Source organism: Lycium barbarum, chromosome 5 (assembly GCF_019175385.1).
Source record: "Lycium barbarum isolate Lr01 chromosome 5, ASM1917538v2, whole genome shotgun sequence".
Classification (NCBI taxonomy): domain Eukaryota; kingdom Viridiplantae; phylum Streptophyta; class Magnoliopsida; order Solanales; family Solanaceae; genus Lycium; species Lycium barbarum.
The window spans coordinates 2,458,928-2,477,961 of record NC_083341.1 but is presented as its reverse complement, the minus strand read 5'-3'; the positions used below and the strand labels follow the sequence as shown (position 1 = coordinate 2,477,961).

The window sequence follows — 19,034 nt, the reverse complement described above, 5'->3', positions numbered from 1 at the left end:
GATAAATCAGCTTCAAAGTTTCTTTCAACTGTTCAACATATATTGGCTAATACCCCTTCAAAATCAATTACAAAGGCTGATGATTCACCTCTTTATCAAACAGCTAGAATTTTTACTCAACAATCCAGTTATAAATTCCCAATTACCCAAAGTGGGAGACGCTGGATCCGCCTGGAGGTAGATGGAGAAGTAATGGTTTTGGCTAAAAAAAGTGGGGAAGTAATGGGTTAATTTTTAGTAATTTAACCGACGGCGGTGGGCTGCTGTGACAATGGCGGAGAAGAAGAAGGGGAAGAGTGGTTTGATGGGGAAGAAGATTATGTATTGTATTTTTTTTAATAGAAAAAAGAAAATTACATGGCAAGATTCCATTGGTATGGTATAAAATAAAAGAAAATTTATATATACACATGGCGTCTATGTGGATAGACAAGAGCTCCTAGTCAGCAATCCGTTAGTGATAAGGGTAAATGTAACAACTTTCTTAACGGAAGGGACAAATATGAATCAAAACTTTAACGGAGGCAACTCTAAACTATAAACTATAGTTGGAGGGTAATTTTGACCCTTTTCCCTTCTCAATTTGTAGAATGCATCACTGTATTCCCACAAGCACAATCACTCAAGTATTATACATCTCAATGTAAAAAATGGATAGGTCCATTCTTAATAGGTTTACGGAAGTAATTATATGCAGAAGTGGATTCAGAATTTAGAATTTACAAGTTCTGCCAAACTTTCGCTTGTCACCTAATCCAAGTGTTCCCACAACCCGTTTATATTACTGGGTTCACAGTATTTTATTTGTACATAATTGGACTTTACTGGATCTTTCAACATATATATGGGGTTTAAGCCAAAGTACTGGTTCGTGTCAAACCCTGTATAGTGTGCTCCCCCCGGGTTATAAGGTCATTATTCTCCTCCTATCTCAATGTAATTTTATTTTCTGATTAATAAACTAATACATAGTTTATTCTCCATGAGTATTGAAAAGTTGTGGTGGACCAGTAAGTATCCGTTCACCCTTAATTAAATCTTTTGAGTTCGTGCCCAAAATAAAATTACCTTTGGTAAGAACGCTTTATTCTCAAAGTGAAATTTTCTGACACAAATCCAAATTAGTCCGCTCTAAATCCAATACTGGTAAAAACAGAAAGTAGGTGGTCTTAAGAAATTTGTTACATATTAGCATTATTATCACAAAAAGATCCTGGATCCAGTACTATCAAGATAAACAATCAATTAAATTTTCTCATTCAAAAGGGCCTTCCATATATCATATTTTACACTATCATCCCCACAAGGAAACAAGTGGCCAGCATCTTGTTGCTCATGATAATTTATCCAGGGAAGTTTTTGTGCAATGAAGCTTTGTAATTTAACAGACACAATTCCATCATCAACGCCATGCCATAAATGTACGTTGCCTTCATTATTTGAAAAAGGATTTTTCATATCCATAGGATCAAATTCTGGTTTACCAAAACCAATAATTAGGTCTCTATGGAGGGACTCAAATTCTCCTTGTTGTGTAACATATGCCTGCATATAATTAATACCACTAGTCAGCAAAATAAAAGAGCACAAAACAATGTTTATTGGGTAAATAGGAAAATATATTTTCTAGTGAAAAAAATGGAAAGAAATATTATTTGGTTAAGGAAATTTTTTATCAAGTGAACAATTATGATTTGGTGGGATAGAGTTTATTTAAGAAAGAACGGAACACTTTGCAGAAATTCGTAAACTGGATGACCATATTCAATAAATTTGATTGTTTGGAGATGGGTCGGGTGGCCTGTCATGCCACGTCATCTTTCGGGTACAAAAAATTGATGTTTCATTTGAAATGATTTTTTGATAGAATAGGGTTAAGTTGGATGTTTTTATAGCGACAAAAGAGTGATGTTAACCCATAATTAGCTTATGATCATTTGAGAAATTAATTCAACGAAAAACTATATGTTCCTCTTGGACTCTTCAAAAGCGCTGCCATACTCTTGTCAAATCCTCTAAAGATAGATAATTGTAGAAGTATCCAACACAACCATGACATTATTTTTGAAGAATTTGAGTTACATAGACGAAAAGACTAAATTAAAGGGCATATTTATGTACCTGCTGAAGTTGCATCTCATCAAGCGAGGAGGCAATTTTGAGATCTTTTGGAGACAATTTAAATTCCCCAGTTATAACACTAAAACCAGGAATATATTGTTGTGTGTTCCACCAATACATAAGCCATGGGGCATAATATGCAACTTTATAAATCCATTGGTCTCTAATTAATTGCTTATCATAAGCTTCTTTAGTCAAATTTGCTGGAAGTCCTGGCCACCAATAATTGATTGCTGGGGCCAATAATGCAGCTCCTGCTAATCTATTATACCAACAAAACAAAAATATAAGATATTTGGATTTAGTTTATATTATACGCTGACAACGTTTATATCATGTTTAACTTGTTATAAAGTGTTAGTTATTATTTGTTCTAGGTTATCAATTAATGTTTATCGAATGAAGCTACCTGCAAAATATGTAATTATCTTTTAAATGATCTAATCATGTAAATGTATGTTATACTGTCACTGCGTAGAAGTTAAACTCTATAAGATTAACGAGAAGACAGAAAACCACAATGCTATGAAATTATATGACAATAAAAATAAGATTTAAGTTATACACACTGACACCGTATCGTTTTTTTTTTTTTTTAAATTTACGTACTATATCAGTGGACTAACAACATGTGATAGCAAGTTAACTGGTTACAATTTTTATCATACTATCAATTAACGCGTATCAAGAGATTTACCTATAAATTTTATCTAATAATTGACCAGATTGTGTAAAAAAAAAAATTGACAGCTAAGTGCATAGAAATTAAGTGGTAACAATTATATCAAAAACCCCAAAGGTTTTCCTTAATCAACGTCTAGAGTTCGAGCCCTACTGGTATAGAGAAGTCACCTCTGGTAGGGACTGCTTTACCGCCCAAAGTGAAACTTTACAGCGTGAAATTCAAATTAATCGAGCCCCAAAACAATAAATGCAGCAAGAAAAAGGACATACTAGTATAGTAAAAGTTGATGTTACCTTTGAGGTATGTACTTAAGGCAGCCCCAAACAAAGTGCGCACCCATAGCAAATCCCATAACATAGAATTTATTTCCAAGTTCCAATTGGTCAGCAAGCTCTTCAATATCAAGAGCTAAACTTTTAAAAGTTCTCTTTGGATGAGGATCACTTTTACCATAACCTGGTCTATCAAAGGACACAAAGTATACCCCTAATTCTTCAATTGCTTGCTGTGAAAAACAAGTGATTTCATCAGTCTATTTTTTTTTTTTAAATCTTCAAGCCTTGAAACATCTAGAAGATTGAGGATGTTTTTGGTATGACGAAAAATAAATCGTTTTTTAGTGTTTGGTTGTTAGAAAATATCCGCAATTCTTGTGTTGAAGACTTTTTAAGACCAGTAAAAACTGGTCACTAAAAATCTTTAGACGCCGTATTGAACGTTGTTTGGGGACCAAAATAATTTCCGTTGCTAAAATTTTTTAATGTCCTATTACTGAATCTCATCGCTATTACTATTACAGAGGGATCCTATAACAATACATGGCAACCAGAAAATTGTCGCTATTGACTTTTAGGGACCAGAACATGACTTTTATGGACCATTTTTCCGATCGCTAATAGCCATTTTTCTTGTAGTGTTGCTTTGACCAACATTTCACCATTATTATCGATTTCTGATACTCAAAATTAAAATTTCATTAAAACGCTATGTGATTTGCTAATATTCTAATCAATCTTTAAAAAAATATTTTCTTCAATTTATTTAAACAAAACGCCGCGAAACATTTACCAAAAAGTAAATTATTTTTCAATTTTTTTAAGGAAATATGACTTCCATCATACCAAGCTCACCCAAAGTAATTCGATAAGTTTTATACGCACCGGAGTTATAAGTGAAGCCTCAAATTTGCTACCACCAAAGCTATGGACATAAATGACATTATACTTAGCAATCTTTTTGGGCACACCATATTCTTTGTACACCAAATTCCTTCCATCTCTAAGTTTGATTCTTGGTGTGAGTGATGGAACACCAGCAGTGCTGCAAGTTCTTGGAGGAGGTGGAATAATGGCTTGATAGATCAACGCTAAAAGTACCACTGGTAAAGCCAATAGTACAACTTTCTTCATCATTGCTGAAAGACAAACACGAACAACTAATATAACTTAGAAGTTGTTCGTTGGTATATATAATAATAGCAAAGTTTTTGAGCTAATCGACAGTCTTGATTAGCTTCAGAGTGCAAACATACACAACTAATAATTCGAATATGTTTGTTGGCATAATAGTAATAGCAAAGTTTTGGGAGACCAGTGTCTTATATAGCTTTGGAGTGCAACAGTGTACTGTTGGTAGTGGGAGTAAAAGGAGTCAGTCCATGCCCTGCTACAATTCTTTATGGCTTATTAATTAACAATATTTATTTTAATCTATTTTATTATCATTTTTGTTAAATATTTTAATACAATGTCATCACTCATCTCACATTTTATGTTCTTTTCTTAAGAGAAACCTTAATCATATAGTTATATCTGACTAAAAAAATATTTGAAATAAAAGTATATGTTTTGTATGAAGATTTTTCTCGAAAACCCTGAAAAACCCAAGAAAACCGAATAACCAGAGAAAACCCAAGGTTGAAAAATCCAAATTTTATTGATTTGGTTTGGTGTATAAATTTAAAAACCCAACGCTATTGGTTTGATTTTGTATTTAAAAAGTCCGAACCAATCCAGTCCATGTACACCCCTACCTAACACTGAAGACTTCGTAAAAATGCTGTCTAAACTGTTATCACGGGTTAAATCACACTGATAATAAAAATATCTTTTATATCATCAGTTTAGTATCAGCAAATACATCACACAACATAAATGTTAAAAATGTGAATATAGAAAAAGTCCAAAGAATAGATATGCATTGATGATAAAAAAACCAAAAAAAATAAAAACAGAAATTGAAGAAGATCAGATATGAACCTGGGCCTGAATAAGCAACTCTTTGAGCTATAGAGGAGGAAGTGCTATCTTCACGTTGTTTGATTATTCTCTTGTGGTATTGTTGCTCCTTTTATTGAGTATCTTTCTGGATTTTAAAAGCATAAAACTTAATTAAGACGTCTTATATAAATTATTCATTACCATAATATAATTGACAATTGTAAAAACTTTACATAAAATAAGATAAAAAAATCGAGAGTGGGGTAGTTCCATAAATTGTTTGAATGCTTAGTACGCATTTGTACATAAATAAAATGTGATATTTAAAAAAAAAAAGAAGTTGAGAAACGAGTATTTGGAAATTGAAGATGTGTTTGAACATGTATTCTAACTTGAAAAAAAAAGTAGAACTTTTTTTAGTGGAACAAAAATTAACTTGGTAAATTAGTCAAAAACCACTTTTTCAAATTTGAAACTGTTTCAAAAATAAAAATAAAAAATCAGTTCAACATATTACCAAAGGCTGTTTTAAACTCTTTTTTTTTTTTTTTTGAAAAGGTATCATATCCAAATGGGCCCGTAATATCTTATTTAATCGAAATTTATGCTGCTTTAAAGAAAATGATGAAAATGCCACTAATAATACACTAATTAATTTCATTAAGTTATTCATATAGTTTCATTTTATTTTAAATTTCCTCTTATCTCTTATGTACGATTATTTCTTTTGTAGTTGTTGATCCACAACGAGACATGAAAAATGACCAAGTAGTATACATACAAACACACACAAAGATTATGGCCTCGACAATAATTCGTCATAGAAGAATGAACCTACTTTAATGATTGAAGCACGTCAGATTTTCTTTATTAAATTAAGAAGAAGACCAAGTAGTCTACATACAAACACACTGAAAGATTATGGCCTCGACAATAATTCGTCATAGAAGAATGAACCTACTTTAATGATTGAAGCACGTCAAATTTTCTTTATTAAGTTAAGAAGAAGAGTGTTTGAATTAATTTGCGCACACCTCGATTATTTATTCATGAAAATGGTCAGATTATCCTCCTGAATAATTTTAAATTAATTTGCACACACCTCGATTATTTATTCACAAAAGTGGTTAGATTATCCTCCTTACTAATTGGTTGAAATTCATTGTTTGTCCCCATTTTTTATTTTTGCATATGTTGTAAAAATAAGTTTCTCTAATTTTAAATATACTGCAGTTAATATTTTTAGCCTTCCATTTATGTTTCTTCTCCGATTCTTCTTCTTTTTCTGCAATTTTTACAAATTTTGCTATTATACATCTGATCCTTTTCATGTAAAATATGAGCAACCCCAAATCCTTCTACAATCCAAATCTTCATTAATTCTCCTACTCGTTGCTCTCTTGTTTGGCTCTTCCTTTAAGAAGTTATTGTGTAACATTCGCAAAATGTCCACCGAAACGCCTATGAATTTTACAGTCAACTTGATGAATTCATTTTAAGAATGGGACATCTCAATTGGGCAAGATTCATATTGAAAAACTATCCAAAAGCATCAAGTAATTCGTGGTTGCGAGTGAATATCACCAAGAATACCATAGTCTACAATTTTTAGATTGAAAATATTGTTTGGAGGGGAAAATTCGAAGTTAGATGATCTTTTATCGTTAAAATCATATGAGTACTAATTATTTGAGCTCAAATCTTTGGCTAAAACACTCATTTTGTAATTTGCTTGAAATTTTTCAAAACTCTACTATTGATCCATTGAAAGTGTTGAAGAAGACAAAGTGCAGATCATCTTGACATAGTGAACCGATTTTTTTTCGTAAGTCCTAACTCCAAACTAACGAGGAAATAGAATCTCTTGGCTTCTTACAATTTGAATATAAGAAAATGTTTTTTTCAGATCTCTATGTATTTTTTTTCAGGTCTCTTATGTCTAAAAATGAAAGATCTCTTGTAAAAAAATCATAAAATTAAAAAAAAATTGTAAAAGGTCAAAAATCCATTTCTCCGCGTAATGAGGAAATAGATAAATGATGGTTTTTGGTTTGACATACTTCTACAAGTGCACCAATTACTTAAATTACTTTGATGATGATGGCAAACAAGAACTTTTGGTCCCAGTGATCTTTTAGGTCATCTTTTATTTTTATCTTTATTTTATATTCAATAACTTCCTTAATCATTAGACGTTCATAAGATATAATAATAATTACGAATTATAATAAGTTGAAGCTGCGATATGAGTGAGATTAGGTGAAAGCTCAGCTCTTCATCCTTTATGAGTTCATGTCAATTATTGGATGTAGCTATAGTGCACGAGCAACATGTTGAATCTTACTTGAAATTGGGACAATTGCAAAATTGCGTATTGAATATTACTTTCTTGCCACTTGTGGATAATACATAATATCAGTGGAGGGTACATCTCTTAGGCGAGGGGTTGATTTGAATATTGTGTTTTCGATATAAAACATAGATATATAAGTGAAAATGTAATAAAATTTTAGATATGTGTGCAGATAATTTTAAAAGTACAATCAGTATGGTGTGAAGAATCTTAAAGGTCGAATTCGTTAACTTTAAATTCAAGTAGACCCGTCTCTAATTAATATACATATATACTCAAGTACACAAAATTTCTTATAAGCGGTGCTTCCATTTAAAGAAATGAACAAATCAAAGACAAAATAAGTAAAATACAATTCAAGAATTTAACTTCGATACTTTTAAACGAGTTTTCATTTCTAAAAGTTTATTCATGATAATTTAATCACTAAAAATATAACTCTCAAGAAAATTATAACTCAAGAGAAAATTCTTTTCCCTATTAAGACTTCAAAAATATCATCTATAAAAAGGAGCTTTGGCATAGTGTGTATAGTGCCAACACGGCAACACCTATTGGTGGTAATAACGATATGTGGCCGTAGGCTTAACGAAGGTATTCACAGGTTTATCTAATTTTGAGTTGTTTTTATTGGATTTGTCATATTGTTCTGTTGTATCTGTTTGAAGTTTGTACTAAATTATTATTAAAATAAGATCTATACTGATGTTGATATCGCAAACGGTCATCGTGATTATGTTAATATCAAATTCTAGAACCCATGGAGTGGCAATGTATTTACGGAAAAGGGTAAAAAAAAAACCAAACATATGGGAAATGACTCACAAATACCCTTCATTTATTTATTGGTGTATAAATATCCCTAACTTATTTTTTTTAGCTCAAGAATACCTCTAAAACTAACACCCCAAATTGATGTTTTTTTGCAAATTAAAATAGTCACATGGCTTATTGTGACCACATCTATTACTATTTGTGAGGCATTTCTCATACGTCGGGTGGATGAAGGGTATTTCTCTTTTATCTGTTTGAAATTTGTACCAAATAATTATTGAAGTAAAATTCGTACTGAAGTTGAAATCGCAAACGGTCATCATGATCACGTAGATATCAACTTCTGCAACCTATGGAGTGACAATGTTTCTCCTAATGATGAGTTTTTTACTGGATTGGTTCCGTTGTTCTCTTTTGTTTGTACCAAATAATTATTGAAATAAGGTTTGTGCTGGTGTTAGAAATAGCAAACGAGCATCATAATCATGTAGATATCAACTCCTACCACCCACGAAGTGGCATAGTATATATAGTATTATTTCCTTTTTATATGAATTCCGACCCAAATATACTTTGATAACTGTATGGGGTGAAATTACAAATCCCGACAGGTGGATGGATCAGGTGGTGACGCATGGGATCAGACATGTGTCATTCGAGAAAGCGCCCGGTCAGTTCATCTACCCTGTCAACGAGCATCCTGAGCCAACAATCACAGGAGTCGTGGCTCCGGAGAAGAGGAACCGAGCATAGGGTATTGACTGGACAATATAAGATCTAGAGATTAGTCATGTACAAAAGACCCCAGGACTTCGCCAGCCGTTACTCAACCTTGATAATGGGCATCCTTTAAAGGGCTCAATGAGAGCATGATTCGTGAATCTTGTTCCTTGAAGCTTAGCTATGAATAAGACCTTACATTCTTGTTGAAGGGGATTCAATTTCTGATTAACACAGAACACCACACTTGTATTTAGTTCCTGAAAGTTCTTGTTCGTTCATAAGCTTTGTAACATCGTTGCCAAGGTCAACTCAAGGCTCACTATGGCCACTTTGTCAGCTTATAACACCGAAATTCAGACTACTCTGGTTTATTTATTCAATTATTCACTTCTTGTTATTTTGTCCTTTAATCATACTCTTGTATTAAATTTCTCATCTAATCGAGGCGGTCATCTCAATTTCCGTGTCCGTAAATCATGTGTACAAACTCAATTGTACCATTTTACTGGTAAACAATAATTTTACTATAAAATTAGTAGGCGAGCTAAATACAATTTTCTAAAATTGCAATTGCATGTCGTAATTAATTTTACTTACGTACGATGTAAATATTTTAGATTTTGGGGTACAAATTTGACTTTAAACCAATTTGTTAAAACTCAATAATAATATAGGCCGACCCAAGATTTTAAAAAATCGACAAGAAAATCTATTTTCGACAGTGATATTTATTCCAAAACATTGATCTACTCACCAATACTTCTTCCGTCTCAAATTGTCTGTCGTTTTTTTTTATTTTACACGTCTTTTAAAAAATACTTATTAATTAGGAGAAGTATTTAACTAATTTTACCTTATCTATGTCTAAGTTATAATCTCTCTCCATTAAATGTTTACTCTATTTATGTCATGTCATCTCCATCAATGACAAAATTATACTAAGGGTAAAATGGTAAAAAATAATTAATTGTGTCTTGAACTTCTAAAATGATAAATAATTTGAGATAACTATTTTTAGTAACCATGATACATTTGTTAAATATACTCAATATTTTCTAACAATTAGCACCTAGCTTGTACAGTACTTTGCTAATATTCAATTTTTGTCATATATACGATGACATAAAAACCACGATATTTATCACAGGTGCAAAACTCAAACCTCTAGTTTAATATACTTTATTATTGTTACTTTGACTCTCTCTTTCCAGAAGGTTAAAAAGCACTCAAAGAACGATTTAAATAATTAAAATAATAAAATTGAAGATAAAAGGTACTGATTAGAATAATAATGGGTAATCAACTAGAATTGGGTAATTGAAAGGGGAATTGGGGGAATCCGTTAATATGAGGATTTATTCGAAAACTTTCTTAGCAATGGGGTAATTTTGGCTAGTCAGTATAACAGAGAATAGGTATGAACAATATATTAAAGTAAAGGAATAAATTTGGACCTTTTTCCTATATAATAATTTTTAGACAATGAAAACACATAACACTCCTCATTATTTTCATTAAAATTAAGACGTTTGAATCTGAATGTACATCTGAATGATTAAGATGTTGTCATTAGTTCTGAACACTGAATAATTAAGACTGTTTGTTTTTAACATCTGAATGTGCATAATATATTTATTTAAAAATAATAAATATACAATAAATATTAGAAAATAAATACAAATTTAACAATATAAAATTATTATTTGACAAAAAAAAAAATGAAACGTTTATGTTTGCTAGTAATGATGGAGATGTTTGTAGTGGCAGTAGGTGGGGTTTTTAGGGGTTGGGTGTAACACCTCAGACCTTTAACTAAGTTTTGATCATGATTCTAGATTTAGAAAAATCAGATAGAAGTGTTGAAGTTGAAAACTGAAAATTTCAGATCAAGTGTGGACCGTACTTCAAAGTACAGGATCCAAGTGCAGGACGCACTTGGAAGGACGGTACGTATAGGTGTACATTAAGGGGAAGAAAAAGAGAAGACTGGAAAGTGGCATCAAAAGTACGGGCTACAAGTACGGCCCGTACTTCAAAGTACGAGACGTACCTGCTGCCCGTACTTCACCAGAGAAATTAGCTACTCACTGAATTTGACATTCCAGGTACGGGCCACAAGGTGCGGCCCATACTTCAAAGTACGGGACATACTTGGTGTCCGTACTTCGTCCGCTTCAGTGAACAGTATAACTACACAGACTCAGCCTTATTTTATTATTTTCAAATTTCTGAACCCTAGAACTACCTGCTCTCTTCCTCCATCACCAAGAACACTAAGGTAAGCAATTCTAGCCTATTCCAAATGGATTCTAATATGTATTTATAAACATTAAGCAAGAATTCATTATTCTTAACCTAAGGTTTTCAAGAAAACCCATCTAAAGGGTTCAAGACTTAGGCTTTTGGGATTCTTCTCAAAGTTCGAACCTTTCTTGCAAAGTTTGGAGCATATACAGGTATGTGAGGCTAACTATCTGTGTTAAGAAATATTCATAATTCTCCCTATGCCTTATTCTACATGCTTATCAGTAATTTGACTCAAACTACAGTTTAGCCCTAGTTTCTTGAATAGTTCTAGAACTAAGAACTGCTATCTTCTAGGGTTATAGTTTCATAATTCGTTCATGGTGATCATTTTGAATATCATGAACTCAGTACGTAATCATTATAGACTCGTTTATTGACATCACATGAGTCTCTATCAGTGTATGGTCAGTTATTAGCTTAAGTTCCATAATCAGAAACAGTTATCATGCTATCAGCTATAGCCAGTCTCAGTCTTGTAAATTGTTTAATGTTGAACACCTGTATCTGCATTTTTGGGTCATAGGCCACATTTTATGCATACGTATTGCTTGGGCCTGAGGCCACAATTTTGGTGCACATTATTTGGACCCTAGGACAGTTTATATTTATAGTTATACATGTGATTCTTCATTCAGAACAGGAGTACTTCAGATCCTTGCCTTCTTGTTTAGTTCAATTTCAGTTTTAGTTTTAGTACTTGTATTTCTTCTTTCAATTGCTTTACATACCATTACAATTCAAATGTGCTGATGTCCCTTTTTATTGCTCGAGAGCCTGCATCTCGCGATGCATGCAACGATATATAGGTTGACGATCCAGCTTGCTAGGACTACTCGTCTCAGCTGCTTAGTGATCTCAATTCCTCCAGGGCGTTATCCTGCTTTCAGTCTTACCAGTTTTAGACAATTATATTTTCAGTATCTTAGAGGTTTCATAGACATAGTCTAGTCAGTCATATATTAGCAGACTTTGATGTGTTAGCCTTGATGGCATTTATTTCATATGTTTTAAACTTAAACATTATTTCCGCATTTTATATATTTCAGCCAGACTTTTTTTTTAGTAGATCCGCATGTGTTAATCTTGTTTCCTTATTTTTGCATGTTTTGATATCACATGTTGATTCAGTTAGCCTATGGGTTAGCTCGGTCACACGTAGTTAGGCACCGAGTGTCGTGTTACGCCTAGGCCATCGTTCGAGGCGTGACAATGGGGGGAGAGGGATTATGGAGGTGGTAGTGCGGTGTTCTAAGGGTAGGGGTCGGAGGTGGTGAGGAGGGTGGTTGAGGGTAAGGTTGGTGAGTGGTGGGGCTACGGTGAGGGGTTGGGTGGTGGTGGTGGGTGGGTGGGTTTTTAGGGTGGGGTGGGTATGTGGGGAGGTTAGGGTGGAGTAGGGTGGGGGTGATTTTGGTGGTGGTGGTGGTGAGTGGGGGGGTAAGGGTTAGGGTGGGTAGTGGTTGGGATGGATGGTGGGTAGGTTTGGAATGGTGGTGTGGTGTTCCCCCCGGGGGTGGGTAGTGAAGATTTGGGGTAGGTGGTGGGGTGGAGCTAGTGGTAAAAATTATCCATACAAAATACCTCTTAATGATATTAAGACTTTGTTCAAAATCTTAATGATTAAGACTTATTCAGACCAAATAAATGCTTAGATCTTAATGTAAACAAATGATTTAATGGTCTAAGGTCTGAACGATTCAGATCCTGACTTCCATTAAGTGCAAACAAATGAGGCTTAACTATATAACTAACTAGTAAATTTGCTCGCAGTTTGCGCAATTATAGTATACCTTACTAAATTCTTAAGATGAATTTTAGATGGAACTCTGGATATTAAGAATAACTATAAAATTTAATTTACACATACTTTTTATCTCTCCATTCTCTTCACAAATGTATAGTTGCATGTGTTCAAATATTTGTAACAAAACTCATTTTGAGATCTTTAGTTGTTAATTTATTATCGGCATTCTTTTTATTTAGGAAAAAAGAGATAATATTGTTTAACTTTTCTTACATAAATTTTGAAACTCCCTCTTTATATTTATAAATATTACATTTTGTTTGTCACACAATTAACTTTAGTAGAAAATTACTCCACTTCAATAGTTTATTCCTATTTTAACATGTCACAAAAATTAAAAGGGATTGAAAACTAAAAACAAAGGGGGCTACTACAACTTGATTTAGCAGATTTTCGACCTGTAGAATATTGAACCTCATAGAATTTGAGAATAAGTATATTCTTTTTTCATCCTGACTATCATCTATAGCTAGCAGAATTGGATGCTCATGTATTAGTTTTTGTTCTTCTTTTTCAAGTTGCCTTGGTTTTCTTCCTATTTTTTTTTTCAACTTAATTCCTTTCTTCTTTCTCCTCTAAACTTGGCACATACTGAGCAACTAAAATTGCTCTAGCCTCTTAACAAAAATAAAATAAATTTCCTTGAACAATCGGACGTAATTTAAAACGACACTTCCAATACACCAAAATCTAAAATAATCATCTTTACCAATTACAATTTTTCACGAGTTTCTTACATATAAAACACACTATTAAAAAAATAAAGGCATCATGACTCAAAGTTCAACGGAAAGAAAAAGAGAGAATATAATATGAGACTATGGATAGGAAATTTTTTGTGAGACTTCAATTTGTTTATCATGTATAAATTATATTATGATTTATAGGTAGAATACGAAGCACATACCCAAATTTTTGTGAGTGTGACTGCGTCTCCAAGGCTTCTGCCTTCACCGCCATCATTTTTTCCACCTTTGCAAACATATCGTCATTTTTTGTTGTTAAAGTTGTCGTCAATCTCATGTTGTTGAGCGAAATTTTGATATTTTCTATGGGTTGGTATGATCTTTTTTCAGAATTTAGTCGTTATAACAACAAAGATCTCTCCCCATAATTCTAAACGGGAACTTGAGAGAAAGTGTACTACTCTTCCATTTTCACTTATCTTTTACGGTGAAGAGCTGGCGGTATGCCTTTATTTACTTTCTTTTCGTGACATTTAATTTAATGGTGAAAAGTGAAATTGAGAATTGGATGGAACCGGACGGTAAATGCAATCTGTCCTTAAAACAAAAATAAATAATTGAATAGGAGAAAATGAAAATGCAAGAATAGGAGAGGAAATACAAAACGGTGTATGCAATGTATGGGGGAGTAAAAGTTAAAGGCTGACCAAACAGTTAATGCGCCTAACGTTTGGAAAGTGAAAAGGCACCAAAAGTGTTAAAGAAATGAACGGCTTTGAATCGAAAAGGCACAAGCATTGTAAAAGAGTAACTTTTGTGCTTGAGCAAAATAGAGAAAACTCAAAAAAAATGAGGAAAAAGATAAATAAGAAATCTGGCTTTAGAGAGTGCCACATTACCGGGCCCATGTCTCTCATTTATATAGATTTATAGATATCTAGCATTTTTTCAACTTCTTATGGCAAAACGGGAGGCCAAATGATCAGTGAGTTGAATGTTTTACAACTTCCAATATCAAAAGAGTTTAAAGAGGTTACAACTTGCTATGGTATCCTATTGTTCAACTTTCTTCATATTATATTACATTCATTTTAGTTTATGAAAAGCCACAAATAAACCGTTCTTTAATTAATTAGACCATATCATAATATCACAATAATACAACATAATCTCAATTTATAGTCACGGGCAGCTGGTGATTGAACACGAGAGGGGGTTCACTGTGAAGCGTGCGTTGGATGAATTTCACATCGAAATTGGAGAGAAAAATAAGAAAAAGTTTTAAAAAAGGCATTTTTAGGATTGGTAATTGAAAAATAGTCATAGCTTCAAAAGTTATTGAAAAATATTCACAGATTCAAACGTTAATGAAAATAGTCAATTTTTTGAAACCATGCAAGTGTCACGGATTTTGAACTTAAAAGTTTCAGGACACTGTTAGGGTTTTTTGCCCTGGATTTTCTTGACAAATAATTTTCATCTTCCTTCTTCACATAATTTTTATCACTGCTGCTTGTCATGATTAAAAATATTATGAGTTAAAAATTGGTTTGAAAATATTTTGCTTTATTTTTAAAGATGCACCAGCAGGAATGTTGAAAATATGATTGAAATTCATCTCCACATGTAGTATTTTGGACAAAATCTTCATTATCGCGAAATCAATTGCAACTCGATTTGAACTAATCGCCTTGAACCTCTCTTCAACCCGTTGAACCATTGGCTCTGATACCACTATCATTGTCAAGCATATCTTGGCAGCCATGACCGTCTGCCATCCATCCTGCCATAGTGTTATGTGGAAAAAGCAACTACCAGGCCACAGAATGGGTAAAACATACCCATGTCTGTGATCACGGGCCTAAGTAGCATGACTACGGCGAAAGTGGCCACCTGAGGAGTCAATAGAAGGAAATAGAGGAAAGCACTTGGTGTTTTGGTCCTGTCGTCTAGTATAAAACTTAGCACAAGACACAAAATCGGACCCACTAGGCTTAAGAGCTTGACATAGTTTGGTCTTATAAAAACTGGACTTTCCACTACATACTTTTTGAGTGATTCATAGGAATTGAACAATACACTGAAGATAGGTAGCATAATCGCCCCACAGAAGAAACTAACGCACTTTTTTTTTTCCTTTCACTCCCAAAAAAGCATCCAGGAGCAGCATTACACTGCACCCTATGTAAGTTATAATGTATAAACCGATCCAACATTTCCTCTACAAAATTACCCACCCACGGCAAAAACCCTTCTGAGTTCTACAATGGACAATTTAGAGAGGAAATGTTGGATCGGTTTATACATTATAGCTTACATGGGGTGCAGCGTAATGCTGTTCCTGGATGCTTTTTTGGGAGTGAAAGGAAAAAAAAATGTGTTACTTTCTTTTGTGGGGCGATTATGCTACCTATCCTCAGTGTATTGTTCAATTCCTATGAATCACTCAAAAAGTATGTAGTGGAAAGTCCATTTTTTATAAAACCAAATTATGTCAAGCTCTTAAGTCAGTGGGTCCGATTTTGTGCCTTGTGCTGAGTTTTATACTAGACGACAGGACCAAAACACCGGGTGCTTTCTTCTATTTCCTTCTATTGACTCCTCGAGTGGCCGCTTTCTCCCTAGTCATGCTACTTAGGCCCGTGACCACAAACATGGGTATGTTTTACCCATTCTGTGGTCTTGTAGTTGCTTTTTCCACACAACACTATGGCTGGGATGGATGGCAGAGCAGCCATGATATGCTTGACGATGATAGTGATATCAGAGCCAATGATTCAAGGGGTTGAAGAAAGGTTCAAGGCGACCAGTTCAAATCAAGCTGCAATCGATTTCGCGTAATGAAGATTTTGTCGAAAGTACTACATGAGGAGATGACTTTCAATCATATTTTCAACATTCCTGCTGCTGCATCTTTAAAAATAAAGCAGAATATTTTTAAACCAATTTTTAACCTTATTTTTAACCATGACAAGCAGCAGCGATGAAAATTATGTGAAGAAGGAAGATGAAAATTATTTGTCAAGAAAATCCAGGCCAAATGGGGAGATTCGTTAGGGTCTTTTGCCCTGATTTTCTTACCAAATTTAAGTTTTACTCTCTTGAAGGAAATTCAAAGTATTACCATAATTGATTTTACTTTTCCTGAAGAGAAAATATAATTCTCTTCCATATTGGCTATTCCTTGTCCTGGAGGAAAAGCTTTGCACATCTATAAATTGAAGACCTACTTCCCACAACTAGAACACAATAGCATCCACAATGTAGTCATTAAAGAGTCTTTGTTTAGGGGGAGATTATTCTCCCAATACAGTTTATGCTTCTTTATATTAGTTTTTTAATATGTAGGCCACTTGACCAAATCATATTATAATATTATGTATTTTTAGTATGTTTTATTTATTCTTGATTTATCGTCGTTCAATGTTTGCAATTGTAAGTTTTCGCATGACGTGCTGATTATTTCGATCCCAACAGATACTATCATGGTGTTCCACTTTTTTAAGGTTCGAAATCCATGACACTATCATGGTGGTTAACTAAAAAAATTTAATCTCTTTAAATTTTTTCTAGAAGATTTTCTTTTTACCTATACATGTCCACTCTATCTCCGTGGCCCTAAAATGATTTGATTAATTAAAGAACAGTTTACTTGTGGCTTTCGATAAAAGTAGGATATAAACTAAAAAGATTGTAATTAATGTAATATAATGAGTTGAACAATAGGCATACCTAAAAATGCTTCTGAATCAAACTCTTTTGAAACTGAAAGTTGTAAAACATTCAACACTTGAATTGGCCTCCTCATTTGCCATAAGATGTTGAAACTGCCAAATATTGGTTATATAGTTAGTATTAATATATACAGGAATGACGAAATTAGCCCATAAAAATATGATCCATTCAATCCGTTAAATTTGGGCAGGTTTAATGACCAATTATTTATTAACTCAACCCATTTTGACTCGTCCAATTTATCCCATCTGAAAGTTGGTTGATATGTAGTCCAAAGTGACCCATAAAAATCCTTATCAAAATATCTCTAATTTTTTTATTTGATATATTATATAGAACCATAATAAAGAAAAAAGTCGTTCTATTAGGTATTTCAAAAAATTATAAGAAAACAAATAGAAATTAAAACTTAGTACGAGGGTAAATGAATTAATTTAGCTCATTATAACTCGTCCAAATTCTCAGTCCAACTCGTATATTTGATACTCCTAGTACAATAAAACATTTCTATAACGACATTGTTTTCCCTAACTTTTTTTACCCACTAGCGAAATGTTGTTATCGAGAACATATATTTATAATAACATAACATGTAAAATCAATTCTAGAGAAAACTTGACCGTTATAACAAAACATTATTATAAAAAGTGTACATACCAGATGCTTAAAGTAGGAAGGCTAGAACACAGCCCAAATTTATTGAAGAACTCTTGCTATTGTTCATTGTGCTCTATGGAGAAAACAATGCAATTATGAAGACAAAAAAAGAAGTTGTTATTGGCTCCATGTTAAACTTATAGGGAGCTAGAGCCCAGGGGAGTAGGTTGTGCTTGTGGTTGAATATGAAGGAATAGTAGTTCTGAGTCGGGATGAAAATGAGATTCCCATTGACACATATATTAATTATAGGAATATTGTTTCCTTTATGTATTTTAAAAACATTATCACGCGTATGTCAATTTCACCTTGACATCATCTTTTCAATTATTGTACTTCTTATCATCTTGTGATGTGAAACGTTAGATATTATGGAGTGAATATGTTAGAAAAACTCTAAATTATAGTCATTTTGTTACTTAAATTATTGGATGTTTCTGTTATTCTCTAGACTGTATTTTCTTCAAAGTAAAAACCCCCAATTGAATATGTGACAAAATACTTGGCGTGACTTGTTGAGAGACGCATGAAAGATGATAAAAGTCTGAAAAAGGAGTCTACTTGTCACAATAAATTCATGGTAGTCAAGGAGGGTTCTGAGAGCACTCAATAGTACGATCATTATTTAAGAAAAGTTTTTATATCTTTATCATCAGAATTCATGGCCAACACACCCATGTTGGGTGCTGTTTCATGATACCACATTGTGGTTTTAAGAAAAGTTTTAACCTATTCACTCGTTCATGTAGGCTGTAGCATTTTATATTTCTCCAGGGGTATTATAATATGAGTTCATGTTAATTTAGGAAATTTTGGGAACACACAATAATTTAGGTATGAAACTCATAAAATGCTAATGCGATGAGATTCCTAGTGCCAAATAAAAATTATGAGTATTTTATCTCCCTCTACTTCTGTGTCAGATTTACTGGAAATTGATTGCCAAAGCCAATAGTGCAGCTCCGGTTAAATT

The 19,034-nt window shown here is 33.1% G+C and overlaps 1 protein-coding gene across 2 annotated transcripts; it reads right to left on the bottom strand.

The window, feature by feature from the left end:
• Positions 1-1,086: 1,086 nt before the first annotated feature.
• LOC132640109 (uncharacterized) lies at positions 1,087-5,173 on the bottom strand. 2 transcript variants are annotated; one of them, XM_060356544.1, is made up of 5 exons: positions 5,065-5,173; positions 3,967-4,220; positions 3,100-3,311; positions 2,122-2,383; positions 1,087-1,545 (listed from the first exon to the last, which is right to left on the bottom strand). In XM_060356544.1, the coding sequence occupies exons 2-5, from the start codon at positions 4,216-4,218 to the stop codon at positions 1,246-1,248; spliced, it is 1,026 nt and encodes a 341-aa protein (XP_060212527.1). In that variant the 5' UTR covers positions 4,219-4,220; positions 5,065-5,173; the 3' UTR covers positions 1,087-1,245. The 2 variants fall into 2 exon arrangements, with proteins under 2 accessions (XP_060212527.1, XP_060212528.1); XM_060356545.1 differs by having other exon boundaries at positions 3,967-4,241; positions 5,065-5,153.
• Between the last annotated feature and the right edge of the window lie 13,861 nt (positions 5,174-19,034).

What these genes read in the sequence shown, in the direction of transcription:
- LOC132640109 (XM_060356544.1), bottom strand. Translation starts at nt 4,218, where the DNA reads ATGATGAAGAAAGTTGTACTATTGGCTTTACCAGTGGTACTTTTAGCG. An exon ending in AGGCTTCACTTATAACTCCG is followed by an intron (nt 3,312 to 3,966) that starts GTGCGTATAAAA and finishes TGTTTTTCACAG; the next exon opens with CAAGCAATTGAAGAATTAGG. An exon ending in ATGAGATGCAACTTCAGCAG is followed by an intron (nt 1,546 to 2,121) that starts GTACATAAATAT and finishes AATTATATGCAG; the next exon opens with GCATATGTTACACAACAAGG.